The sequence below is a fragment of the Mus pahari genome, chromosome 18, assembly GCF_900095145.1.
Source record: "Mus pahari chromosome 18, PAHARI_EIJ_v1.1, whole genome shotgun sequence".
NCBI classification, from domain to species: Eukaryota; Metazoa; Chordata; class Mammalia; order Rodentia; family Muridae; genus Mus; species Mus pahari.
The window spans coordinates 3,800,118-3,812,942 of NC_034607.1; the positions used below are offsets into that span (position 1 = coordinate 3,800,118).

Below are 12,825 nucleotides of genomic sequence, written 5' to 3' on the forward strand. Positions count from 1 at the left end.
CTCTGCCTCCCGAGTGCTGGGATTAAAGGCGTGTGCCACCACCGCCCAGCTCTAGCCAGTGCTCTTAACTGCTGAGCCATCTCTCCAGCCCCATCTCCCACATACTCTTGGGACAGTTTTTTTTTTTTTTTTACAGAGACCTGAGGCATACCAACGAGGTTCGATGGATCACCTGGAACTGGGGTTATAGATAGCTGTGAGCTGACATGTAGATGCTGAGAAGCAAGCTGGGGCCTCACAGCAAGGGTTGTTAACCACCAAGCCCCTCTAGGGGTTCTTCTGTCCCTGCCTTCCCAGCACTAAAATTACTGGCACACACCACCACGCTGGGCTCAAATTCAGGTCCTCGGGCTTATACAACACTACATGGACTGAGCCATCTCCCCAGCCCTCTCACCTTGGTTTTAAAGGTGACCCTACCTAAGAACCTTCCCCAGGAGGAGGCCTAGAAAAGATGGAAGATTGAAGGAACAGGAGAGTGAACTGGGAATGGCCTTGACAAGACCTTGAAAGCATCAGGGGCATGGCATAGGACTCGGAAGGATGTGTGTGGGTAGGGGAATGTCCTAGCCATCTTAACTGGCCTTTTGTCCCTTTCCTCCCCAACTCCCTCAGATGCCCGCCATGGGTGGTTGACTGCCCTGCAGGACCGGAGCATTCTTGCCTCCTTGGCTTGGGATCTGTGTCTGCTGCTACTGTTTGTGGTACAGCACAGCCTTATGGCGACTGAGGCAGTGAAGGCGTGGACATCCCGGTACTTTGGTGTCCTTCAGAGGTCGCTCTATGTGGCGTGCACTGCCCTGGCCTTGCAGGTATGAGGCCTGACCAAGGGAGACTGGTGGAACCATGCAGAGCTCAACCTCCATCCCTCCTGGGCATTTTCTCCTATCAGAAAAGCTGTATATATTTGACATTCCCCAGCACACTAAGAGAGTCTCACCCTTGCAACATTGTTCATGTTTTATTGCTTCAGCTCTGAATTCCTCCCCAGTTCTTATTCTTCAACCTCCCTAGGCCTCACAATAGCACTTGTCTTCCAGTTGGTATTCTCATGGATGTATGGCAGAGGCTAGTTTGGTAATTATTATCCACCAGCCCCCATCCCGTCCAGTCTCCAAAAAATCCTGTATAGGGATGGGCCATCTTCATGTCCTTGGTACCCCTCCCAGAAACCTCCACATAGTAAATATTTACTGTTTATATCTGTCAGAAAGAGTCATCATAGGTTATTGTGGGGCAAGGGAGACCACTGGTATGCCCAGTCTCTCATCTTTCTGCAGTTGGTGATGCGGTACTGGGAGACTACACCCAGAGGCCCAGTGTTGTGGGAGGCTCGGGCTGAACCATGGGCCACCTGGGTACCTCTCCTCTGCTTTGTGCTCCACGTTGTCTCCTGGCTCCTCATCTTTAGCATCCTTCTGGTCTTTGACTACGCTGAACTGATGGGCCTCAAGCAGGTGAGAATCCCACACCCTTAGCTGAGACCTGTGTCTGCAAGTCTCTCCCTCCTGGACTCCTCTGACTTCTCAGCTTTGTAGTGCCTCTGTTTTCCTCCAGCTTGCCTTAAAGGACAGTGACCTGACCGTAGGTCTCCTGGGCTTGAGGGTGGATTCTGGGAAGAGGACAGAGGCAACTGAGAAAGAGGGCTTGACTTGGAGTTCCGTGACGTTCTCTCTTCCAGGTTTATTACCATGTGCTGGGACTGGGCGAGCCTCTGTCTCTCAAGTCCCCTCGGGCTCTGAGACTCTTTGCCCACCTTCGACACCCAGTGTGTGTGGAGCTGCTGACTGTGCTGTGGGTGGTCCCCACTTTGGGCACTGATCGGCTTCTCCTGGCTCTTCTCTTTACCCTCTACCTGGGCTTGGCTCATGGGCTTGACCAGCAAGATCTCCGCTACCTTCGCTCTCAGCTCCAAAGAAAACTCCAGCTTCTCTCCAGACCCCAGGATGGGGAAGCAGAGTGAGGAGCTAGTTCTAAGCCCTGTATTTCCTTTCCAACTCAAAATCAGATCCCTTAGCATCCAGACCCGCCTTTGCTTCAGACCGCGTAGGAGGTTGGAAGTCATGCTCTGAAGGAGCTGTGCCCTCTCCTGCCTGAGCACTCAGTTCTGGAATCCTGATCCTGAATTCTAAATTGAGAGTTTCCACCACTGGTCTTCAAGATCCGCTTCTCACCAACCAAAAATGGTTACAAAACTCATGAGTCTCCTTTTCTCTTAGAGCAAGAGCATGACCTCCACACACACAGGGTCAGCTCACACAGGGGAGCACCTCGGCTCACGGGGGGGGGGGGGGAGCACTCACTCCCCTGGCACTGTTATTGGCTCTGCACCTCAGGGATTCCCTTCCATGTTTCCACCTCAAGGAGCTATGTCAGGGCCTATCTGAAAGTTTATAAGTAGTGGCTCTTTTATACCGCGGCTGTGCTTTCTCTCCCCACTCCTGCCTTAGTTTCTCCACCTCCTTAGGTCATTCCCTACAGCTCTGTGTGGTCTCCTAAGGCAACATCTCCCGATTTTAACTCGGGTTGACTCAGGGCTCCCTGCTCTCCCAAAGGATATGCGCTGCAGAAAAATTAAAATTTTATACATATGATATCCAGTTGTCTGTCCATGACTCTCAAGCCGCAGAACCGATTGTGGGAAGATGAGACCTAGTTTTTGTGGCGACAGCCGAGCACTCTAGGACGATCGCAGGGCTGGGGCCACACCCCATGGACCCGCCCCATCTCTCAGTCGTCCAGTCCTGTTCCCTCCAAATATTACAGTTTCTCCGCGTATAAATCAGGGAACCCGCGGGAGACAGAATAACTCTCTGGGAGGAGAGCGAACTCCCAAAACCATTTTGCCTCAGACCCCCAGGGCCTGGTAGCCGCCTTCTCCGCCACGGTAACAAAGACTGGCTAGGGAAAGAAAAAGCGTGGGGAGGAGCGGCGAGAGATGGGAAGGGCGGGTCCGACTCCAAGCAGCTGCTGCTTCCTCCCCATGTCCCTCAGGGGGCCTGAGTCACGGGCCGCCGCCCCGAGTCGGCCAGCTGGAGAAGTGGGTCTGGACACCCCGCTTCTCCGGGGCTGCAAGGAAGGAAGCGGGTGAAGGTCTCTGGAGACAGACAACGGAGAGCTAGGGGATTGCCACAGCAGGAGAGAAGTCCCACCAGAGTCCCACGCGGGAAGGAGGGCAGCGAAGCCCCGCCCTTTGCCGGGCTCCTCCCTGCGCCCCCTTCCCTCGCCCCATTGTCCGTAGACAAAGCGGTCGCCGCCCCCGCCTGGCCCCCTGTCTGCGTCTCCGTCCCTCCTCTTAGGCTCCCTCTTCCCTCCTCCTCCTCCTCTGTTTCCCTCCTCCCTCCGGATCTCCCTTCGCCTCTCTCCTCCTCTTCCTCTCTCCCGACGCCTGACTCCACTGCACCTCCTCCTAGGGACCCCGAGGCGTGTAAGTTGGCTATGGGGCTCCCACTTTAAGAGAAGTGCCTCCTGGCTCCAGATCTCCCCTGGAGTGCCTCCCCTTTGTGCATAGATTGTCTGTCCCTTCAGTTCCCTCTGGTGCACGGCCCTTTGGGTCAAGGTCCCCTGAGAGCCGGGTCTCTGGTTGGGGAAGGCAGCAGAGGCGTGATGTGGTGGTCGTCGCGCCCGTGTTCTGGAGCGAATCCGGTGGGGAGGCCGGCGAGTTGTAGGGACTGGACGCGGGTGGACGCCAGGGTTCTGGGAATGTACGGGCTGCACACTTGCTCGGGTACCAAAAGTCCCCTAGGAGGGTATTTCCCCTGACCCGCCTCGGGGGCGGGATAGGCAGTGGGGTAGGGACCGGACTGAGGGGCGGGGCCGAGCGAAGCCGGGAAGGCAGCCGGGAGCTGCGGGGGCCCGGTGTGAAGAGGCGCCGGCGCCCTTGCCTGTTTCCCGGTCTCCCGGTCTCCCCTGAACCTCTGCCCTCTGCATCTGTCCTCACCTCCTGCCCGACCTCCTCGCTCCTTCGCCGGCTGGTTCGTTGCTCTTCCCGTTTATCTCCCCCTGGGTACTGGGGGAGGCAGTCTTGACTGAATCCGCTCACTTCTCAGCCCCGGCTCCTCCGGCTCCCCTCTCTGTCCTGCTTTTCCATGCTTCCCATATCTTAGGGACGGTCTGGTGCCCACAAACCCCAATCCGGCTCTGCCTCTGCCCGGAATCTCGACTCTTCCTCTCTGTTATCCCCACCCCCAACTTGGCACCCAGCTTTTCTCTTCACTTTTTCAGTTCCTGACTCTTTTGCTGTCCTTCCTCTCACAGCCTTCCTCTATCTTCATTCTTAATTCCGCTGTCCCCGTCTGCCCTTCTTAGTCCCTTCCCGCATCACTTCCTCCCCCAACCCCCATTCTCAGTCTCCGGGCTCCTCTGAAGCTTACCCTTCCTGTTCCTGTCCCCCAATACTCTCTTTCCTTCACTTCCAGTGACCATGACCGCTATCCCAGATTGGAAACTACAGTTGCTAGCCCGGCGGAGGCAGGAGGAGGCAGCGGTTCGTGGCCGTGAGAAAGCAGAACGGGATCGCTTGTCCCAGATGCCAGCCTGGAAACGGGGAATCCTGGAACGACGCAGAGCCAAGTTGGGCCTGCCTCCTGGAGAGGGGAGCCCTGTGCCTGGGAATGCAGAGGCTGGACCTCCAGACCCAGATGAATCTGCTGTCCTTTTGGAGGCTATTGGACCAGTACATCAGAACCGATTCATCCAACAGGAACGACAGCGGCAGCAGCAACAACAGCAGCAGCAGCAGCAGCGAAACGAGGTGCCTGGTGATAGGAAGGCTGGACCTCTGGAGGCTCTAGAAAGGAGATCAAGTCCTGGTACTTTAAGAGATCAGAGCCCTAAGGGAAGAGAGTCGAGAGAAGAGAGGCTAAGTCCCAGGGAGTCCAGAGAGAGGAGGCTGGTGATAGGGGGAGCCCAAGAGTCAAGTTCGAGGTCTTTGGAGACTCGAGACTGGAGGCAGAGCCCAGCAGAGGCCAGAGACCTGAATTCCGGACCAGCAGAGGCTCAGAAATGGAGTCTGAGCCCTGGAGAAACTCCAGAGGAAAGACAGAGATTAGCGGGTTCTGGAGATCACAGTCCCAAGAGAAAAGAGGTATTGGAAAACCGACTGAGCCCTGGGGAGTCTGGCGACCTGGGGAGGGCCAGCCTGACAGAGGCCCATAAATGGAATCTTGACTCAAGAGAACCCCAGAAACAGAGCTTGATACAGCTGGAGGCCACAGAGCGGAGGCTGAAGTCCAGCGAAGAGAGGAAAGACTACTTGGAGGGGTGTGGGAGAGAGGAAGAGAAATTGAGTTCCGGGATTGTCCCAGAGCAGTCTCCAGTGACAAAGGAGGTTCAAGACACCACCTCGAGAGAAGTGGAGACTGCTGAGCAGAGGCCCACTGAAGGCTGGAAATGGACCCTAAACTCTGGGAAGGCTCGAGAACGGACGCCCTGGGACATAGATACACAAACTCAGAAGCCAGAGTCTCTAGCATCTTCAGAGAAGCACCCAGGACCTTCTGGTGTGGAGGCTGAAGAGGAGGCTGAGAAGGAGGAGGCGGAGGCTCAGAGCAGGCCTCTGAGAGCCCAGCAGAACCTCTGCTCTGGGCCCTCCCCCCTCCCACCAGAGCACTCTGGGACGGAAGGCTCTAGACAGCAGGAAGAGGAAGCGGCTGAGCCCCGGCCCCCAACACCAGCCCCTCCATCTCCCCCACCCTCGGCCCCAACTGCCCCCCAATCCTCTGGGGATCCCCTCATGAGCCGCCTGTTCTATGGGGTGAAACCAGGACCGGGGGTGGGGGCCCCCCGCCGCAGTGGACACACCTTCACTGTCAACCCACGGAGGTGTGCGCCCCCTGCCAGCCCAGCCCCTCCAGTCAACCCTGCCACAGCTGATGCTGCAGGGTCTGGATCTGGGAAGAAGCGGTACCCAACTGCAGAGGAGATCTTGGTGCTCGGGGGCTACCTCCGTCTCAGCCGCAGCTGCCTTGTCAAGGGGTCCCCTGAAAGACATCACAAACAGGTAAGAGAGCTGCCATGCCTGACTGGGTAGAAGTCTCTTTCTAGTTTTGACTGGATGGCTTTTTTATATGCGTGTGTTCTTGTCTTCTATTCTTTTTATTCCTGCCGACTCCCTTCCTCCCCCTGCACACACCCTTCCTCTGGGTAGCCTTCCTTTGCCATTCATTTTGGAACCCCAAAGATTCTGTTTTGCACTCAACTGCTGTGTTGGGGTGTGTCGTTTTCGGGGTGTGTCCTGCCTTGTTTCTTTCCTCACTCTCTCAGTCCCCTCTCCTTTTCTTCCTTTGGGCTTTTGACCCAGTTAAATCCTTCTGGTCAGAGAGAAAAGATAACGACCTGTGAAGGCGTGTGAAAATAACCCTGGGGGGGGGGCAGGGAATGTGGAAGGAGAAGTTCAGGGAAGTTGGAATGAAGGTCTCAGCCCCAAGAAGGAGGGGTCATAACTAATGGAGGACATTCCAGGGACAGAGCTGGCTGAAGGAAGGAGTTTAGACCCCAAGTCAGCTCTCACTCCCCGAAAGAAGAGGCCATTTGAAGTGGGTGACCTCAGGGTTGCCTACCCCTCCCCCCAACTGGACAAATGTTAGACAGTGCTTCCTTCTCTTTGGGGACAAGAAAAGCCTTCTCTTCCAAAATATCCCAGTCCCTTCCCCCATCTTTCCTCCCTGGGCTTCCCCTCCCCCCCACAGAATTGTCTCACCCTTGGTTTTTTTCCCCTCTGTTCCTGCTACCCTGGCCTCTCCCTCCCCTGGGGTAGAAAAAGAGAGAAGTTCATTTGCACTGAGCTGAGAGCTAGGACTGGTCCAGGCACTGTGGGAGTTGGGGGCGGGGTGGGGTGGGGCTGAGGCCAGCCGAGGGTCAGAGGTTACACTGAAATGCAGACATGCAAGGAAGCACTGGACAGGGTAACTATTCCCTTTGGCTCTGGCCCAATGTCGTCCTAATATGTACCAATAGCTTTCCTAAGTGAAAAAAAATCTCTGGGGAGAGACAGTGCTACAGTCAGACGCCTCAGACCAGAAGGCCCTCCACACAACACACATCTTCCCAGGGCCTGGCAAGCCTGTCTCACCCTTCTTTCATGTGTTTGTGTGTGTGTTCAGTGTCAATAGGCCACCACGAGGACCAAAGATCAAGGCTACACTCATGAGTCACTTGGTTCCTCCCAGTTCATCTTTTGGTTGTTTTTAATTCGTGTACAAAGTGTCCGTTTTCATTATCCTATTCTTGAACGTGACTTTTCTTCCCCTGCCTCTGTCTGGGCTACTATTGGCTCTCTCTTCTCGGGGCCGGGCAGCTAGAAAGGACAGAGGACAGGAAATTCTCTTAGGGTGAGGTGTTCAGAAAAGTCACTTCCTACTGAGGCTGGCTGTGACTTTGGAGACTGAGCAGAGGGAGGCACAAGGCTTTGTGGCTCCTACCTAGGAACCATCTGGGGGAAGCCAAGGAGCCTAGTACAGAGCAGGACCTGTGCTGGTGACCGTACCCTGGTCATCCAGTAGGAGGGGCGGAAGCAGAGCTTCCAAACAGGAAGCCTGGGGTGGGGGCCCGGAAGGCTGGTGGCACTGAGTGGGAACACTGGGCCCAGGCCCCGTAAGAACTGTACTCAGGATGTGGTGAGAGAATCAGGAAGCAGCTACACTGGGGTGGGGGTGGGGAGGAGGCTGCACAGTTCCCTAGACCTGACCATTTACCTCTTCCTCACCCTCTCTTAGTCTCCATCCGCACCTCTCAGCTGTCTGTCTGTATAGCCTCAGCAAGGATTACTGTGCCTTGCCCTGGCTCTATTCCAACCCTTACTACCATCCTTCACCTTTCCTAAGTAGTTCCTTTTCTGGATACTTCTATCAAACCTGCCATCATGAGAGACACCACCCCAGTCCTGGGGGGGTGGGGTGGGGGTGGGGTGCTGTAGCTGGTGCTTTTCCCCAGCATCCTCTCTGGCTGGAGACCTGCCCCTCCTTCCCCGGCCCCCTGGTGACCTTATATAGCTGATGAGAGGATCTAGTGAGTCACTTCCCTCTCTGCCCGCCCCTAATTCGGGTTATGCATTCCTAAGAAGCCCAGTCAGAAACTAGGGGGTGGTGAAACAAAAGGGGGGGACACAGAAGTAGACACTAAAGTATATGGAGTGGGTAAAATGAATTCCTTCACAGAACAGATGATAAACTGCAGAGGCTGGAGAAAGAAGCTTAGGAAGAAAGGAGAATGAACTAGAAATTTGGCTAAATCTGTCAACAGCCGAACCAATAAGGGTCTTTCCAGATACTGAGGTTTGAACCGTCTGGTGGCCGCCCCTTGCTTCTATAGGCATTTTCTGTAGGCTTGGTTTCCTGTTGGGACCTTAGCTGGTGTCCAGACAGACCCTTATCTTATAATGTGTGACAACTGTGTATATGAATAGTCGGTACAACGCAGCCTTCTGCACCAAGGGTTATTCTTGATTTTAACCAAGCACAGGCCAAAAATATTCAAGGCCCTCCAGGCCGGTGGCTTGGGCTTGAAATTCCATCTATGGATGCCAAGTTCAAGGCCAGCCTGGGCTGCTTAGTCAACTCTAGTTTCAGAAATAAAAAACAGAACAGAACTAGAGAGAGATGGCACAGCCATTAAGAGCACTTGCTCCTGCAGGGAACTTGGATTCAGTTCCTAGCACCTACATCCTCCTCAGAATCCTCCACCCCAGTTTCAGGGTATCTGATGCCCCCTGCTGGCCTTCTTAGGCACTGCATGTACATGGTGCATATAGGCACAGGCAAAACAAGTCGATGATGATGATGATGATGATGATGATGATGATGATGATGATGATCTTGAAGGTACATGGAGGATCTGTATAAGTTGCACGCAGTACCATACCATCTTATATAAGGGACTTGAGGACACTGGCATTTTGGGTGAAGATGTCTCACTATAGACTGCCCCGAGATATTAAGAGAGGGGTTGTGTCTCTGTTGTGGGTTAGAAGTGGGTGAGTGATTATGGAAATATTGGTACAAGGGTGCATGTAAAAAGGTCAGGACACAGAGCAGGATGCTCTGGAGGTCCCTTCCAGGCAGAGGGAGCAGTCAGCACAGAGGCCTGGAGGCAGAAGCAAATAGCCTTGTTGCGTTTAGTTAGGCTTTGGATTTTGTTCAAAGCGAGGTGAAATAAACCATTGCAGAATTCCGGGTGCTGGTGGTGGTGCATGCCGCATTTGTGAGGCAGAGGCCAGCCTGGTCTACTGAGCCAGATCCAGGAAGCTAGGGCTACACAAAGAGAAACACTGTCTTAGAGAAAGATTGGGGGGGGGCAAGAAGAGTTGGAGGAGGAGGAGGAGGAGGAGGAGGAGGAGGAGGAGGAGGGGAAGCAGCCACTGCAGGATTTGGACCCAAGGAGTGACACATGCAGTCTGGGGTATCCTGCTTTCCTTAGGGACCAAGTTCTTCCCCCCCCCCCTCATTCAGCCCCTTGCAGCCATGCTGTAGATCACGTGGAGGCTCTGGGATGCTGGGTCACAGATGCCCTGGACAGATCACCTGGAATCCCCTTCTGTTTGTCTTCCTAAACCCCTGGGATTGCAGAGTTAATCCCACGGTGTCCCAGAGGGGAAGGACGCTGGAGACAGCCTGTTTTGGGGGGGGGATTTCTGGATCTCTCTGACCTCTGTTTTTGTGAGTACTCTGTGGGCCGCTCTCCATTCCTACCAGTGTTTGCCTGGACTTAGCTCTCTATCCTTGTCAGTTCCATATTCCAGGGATTCTTCTGTATGCTGAACATCCCTTGGCTTATCCAAACCTTTCTGTTGTCGTATCCATTCCTGAGTCTGGAGTGCCCATCTCACTTCAGGTTTGTTTGTTTGTTTGTTTACTATCTCTACATCACCGCAGTGAAGGAAAGAGACCCTAATTCTGTCTAACTTACCCAGATTCCCAGTCCTTGCCATGGCAAAATCTCTTTTTTTTTGGTGTGGTTGTGTGGTATGTGTGTGCTTATTTTTAAAGACAGGGTCTCGCCAGGCATGGTGGCCCACACCTCTAATCCCAGCACTTGGGAGGCAGAGGCAGGCGGATTTCTGAGTTCGAGGCCAGCCTGGTCTACAGAGTGTGTTCCAGGACAGCCAGGGCGATACAGAGAAACCCTGTCTTGGGGGAAAAAAAAAAAAAATAGGGTCTCTATGTAGATCAGGCTAGCCTCAGATGGTCACCTCCCTCCATCTGAATGTCAGCTTTTTTATTTATTATTTATTTATTATTTCATGTGCATGGGTGGTTTGCCTGCATGTCTGTGTGAGAGTGTCTGAGGAACTGGTGTTATAGACAGTGAGGAGCTGAGAACTACAGTTACAGATGGTTGTGAGTGCTAAAAACTGAACTCAGGTCCTCTGCAGGAGCAGCGAGTGCTCTTAACCACTGAGCCATCTTTCCAGCCCCTAAGTTTTGTTTTGAATGATGATGCCATTAGAAGGAAGAATCAAGGTGGAAGGGATAGCCGAAGCCCCAAATGGATGGAAGGGAAGGTCTGCCTGGTGCCTAAGGCCAGCCCCTTTCCACTTGCCTCTGCTCTCTCGGCCCTCCCTGGGGTCCCCTAGTAACGAGCTTCTCTCCTCTCCCCTCACTTCTCTCAGCTCAAGATCTCCTTTAGTGAGACAGCCCTGGAGACCACATACCAATACCCTTCCGAGAGCTCGGTACTGGAGGATCTAGGCCCGGAGCCTGAGACCCCCACTGCCCCCTTGGCAACCCAGCCTGACGATGACGAGGAGGAGGAAGAGGAGGAGTTGCTTCTGCATCCTGGGCTCCGGGGCGGACTGCGCACCAAGGCCCTAATCGTGGGTAAGCGGCTGCGGCGTGGTTGGCGGAGGGCGCCCCCTGGTGTCCGTGGCGCGGTAGTACTTTGAAGGAGCCTGGCTTAAACTCGCTGATTCCTGAAAGCCAAATACACTTGAGGTCTCCAGATTTCAAAGCCAGAGTTCGTTCGTTCTCCAGCTCTCTTTAATCTGGTTAAAAATACCCGAGTTGGGTCAGACGGCGTGGAGTCGGAATTCCAGCTTGTCTGTTACTTAAGTGTGATCCTGAATCAATCAGAGCTCGGGTTTCCATTTATCTTATGTGGGGTGTGCATGCCTGCACGCTAGAATCAGATCCAAGGCCTTGAGCATACTAGGCAAGTGCTCTACTGTTGATTGGCATCCCCAACCCTCATTTATCATTCTTTAAAACAGAGTTAACATTGTGTCCTGGGCCTTGGGGTGCGTAGCTCAGTGTGATAAGATTGCTGCCTTGAGCTGAGAATGGTGTCATCCTATCACTCAGGCGGAGGTAGATTGGCCTGGTCTACACAGTGAGTTCCGGGGCACCCTGGACTATAACAGAGTGAGACCCCTGCTTTAATCCCAGCATCACAAACAATGTGATAATAGTAAGTTGTCCTGAAGTTGTTGGAAGACTTGAGTGGCTTTTGTCAAGTACCTAGGACCATATAGCTAGGTATTAAATTACTTCACCTTTGCTGAGATGATTGTGAAATTAAACAAGATGCCTAGCACAGAATCCAGTTAACTGATGACTACTGTTCCTGATGACAGGCACGCATCCAACCCGTTACAAAGACTTCTCTCATAGAACCACTTTTCAGTTCTGGGATGCACTGGGAGGCTGGAGGCTCTCTCCACTTCTCTGCCTTGATCACCTCTTTTCCTGCAGATGAGTCCTGCCGGCGGTGACCATCTTCCAGTTTGGGCACACACCTCCTTCCTTCCTTCCTTCCCGTACCTGCAGATTCTGGAGTCTGGATGATTCAGAGCCGACAGACCTGGCAAGGAGCCTGCCTGGCAGGGAAGGGTGTTGAGCATATTCCGACTTGCTTTTCCCATCCCATTTCTGGGGCAGAGCCAGTAGCCTAAATTTACCCCTAACTCAGGGTGTTCCTTGTGGGTGGAGCATCCTCGGTGACCTAAGAGTGAGCATCAAGTCCTGGGTTGGAACTCAGAATTGATCTGGAATTGAGATGGAGTACTTCCAGCCCCACAGCCTTCCTTAACTCCCAGCCACTCCCGGGGATCCACAAACACCCCTTTTTCTAGGTCACTACCCCTTTGTTTACAGCTTCCTTCTCTCTTGATCACAGCCTGGTTTACAACTCCCCACCCCATCCCACTCCCACCTGCAAATTCCCAGGTTTACAAGCCATGCCTACCCACGGAGCTCCCGTGGGATCCTCCACTTTCCCTTTGTTTCATTGAGAGTGACTTGGGAAGGTGTGTGGCCTTCTTCAACTTTGCTCAGTATTACTGTGCCTCGGTTTCCCCCAAGAGGGAAGGCTGGGGATCTTAACCCTGAACCCCATGAAAGTTATTTAATTCTGTTCCTCCATGTGGTTCATATCGAATTGAACTGCAGCGTGGGGGAGGTGGGGGGCGCTAAGGAGGTGCTTCCTATCGCTCCTTTGTCAGCTGCCTGATTTGTATCGTTTTTTTGTAACTTTCCATAATAAAATGGAGCTCTTTTCAACTCTTGCTGCTGCCTTTCTTTGTTTCTTTCTTAAAAGATTTTGTTTAGTTCATGTACATGAGCACACTGTAGCTGTCTTCAGACACCCTAGAAGAGGGCATAGGATCCCATCACAGATGGTTGTGAGCCACCATGAGGTTGCTGGGGGTTGAACCCAGCACCTATGGAAGAGCAGACAATGCTCTTAACCGCTGAGCCTCTTCAGCGCCTCTTTCTTTCTTTTTTTTTTTTTTTTTGTTTTTTTTTTGTTTTTTTGGTTTTGGTTTTTCGAGACAGGGTTTCTCTGTATAGCCCTGACTGTCCTGGAACTCACTTCGTAGACCAGGCTGGCCTC

At 53.5% G+C, this 12,825-nt stretch overlaps 2 protein-coding genes across 5 annotated transcripts in view; both read left to right on the forward strand.

Moving 5' to 3' along the window:
• Nrm (nurim) overlaps positions 1-2,594 on the forward strand; it is a 4,033-nt gene extending 1,439 nt beyond the window's left edge. Inside the window, exons 2-4 of the mRNA XM_021217953.1 lie at positions 616-812; positions 1,281-1,457; positions 1,682-2,594. Of these exons, the coding sequence (XP_021073612.1) occupies positions 616-812; positions 1,281-1,457; positions 1,682-1,963 (656 nt within the window). The 3' untranslated portion in view covers positions 1,964-2,594. The remainder of the gene's footprint in view (positions 1-615; positions 813-1,280; positions 1,458-1,681) is intronic.
• Positions 2,595-3,333: 739 nt separating this feature from the next.
• On the forward strand, positions 3,334-12,495 carry Ppp1r18 (protein phosphatase 1 regulatory subunit 18). Of its 4 annotated transcripts, XM_021217950.1 has the most exons (4): positions 3,334-3,427; positions 4,419-6,001; positions 10,607-10,814; positions 11,685-12,495. In XM_021217950.1, exons 2-4 carry the CDS (start codon positions 4,424-4,426, stop codon positions 11,702-11,704), a joined length of 1,806 nt encoding a protein of 601 aa, XP_021073609.1. In that variant the 5' UTR covers positions 3,334-3,427; positions 4,419-4,423; the 3' UTR covers positions 11,705-12,495. The 4 variants fall into 4 exon arrangements, with proteins under 4 accessions (XP_021073609.1, XP_029387258.1, XP_029387260.1 ...); XM_029531398.1 differs by lacking the exon at positions 11,685-12,495 and having other exon boundaries at positions 3,355-3,427; positions 10,607-10,894; XM_029531400.1 differs by lacking the exons at positions 3,334-3,427; positions 11,685-12,495 and adding an exon at positions 3,528-3,645 and having other exon boundaries at positions 10,607-10,894.
• The last annotated feature ends 330 nt before the right edge of the window (positions 12,496-12,825 follow it).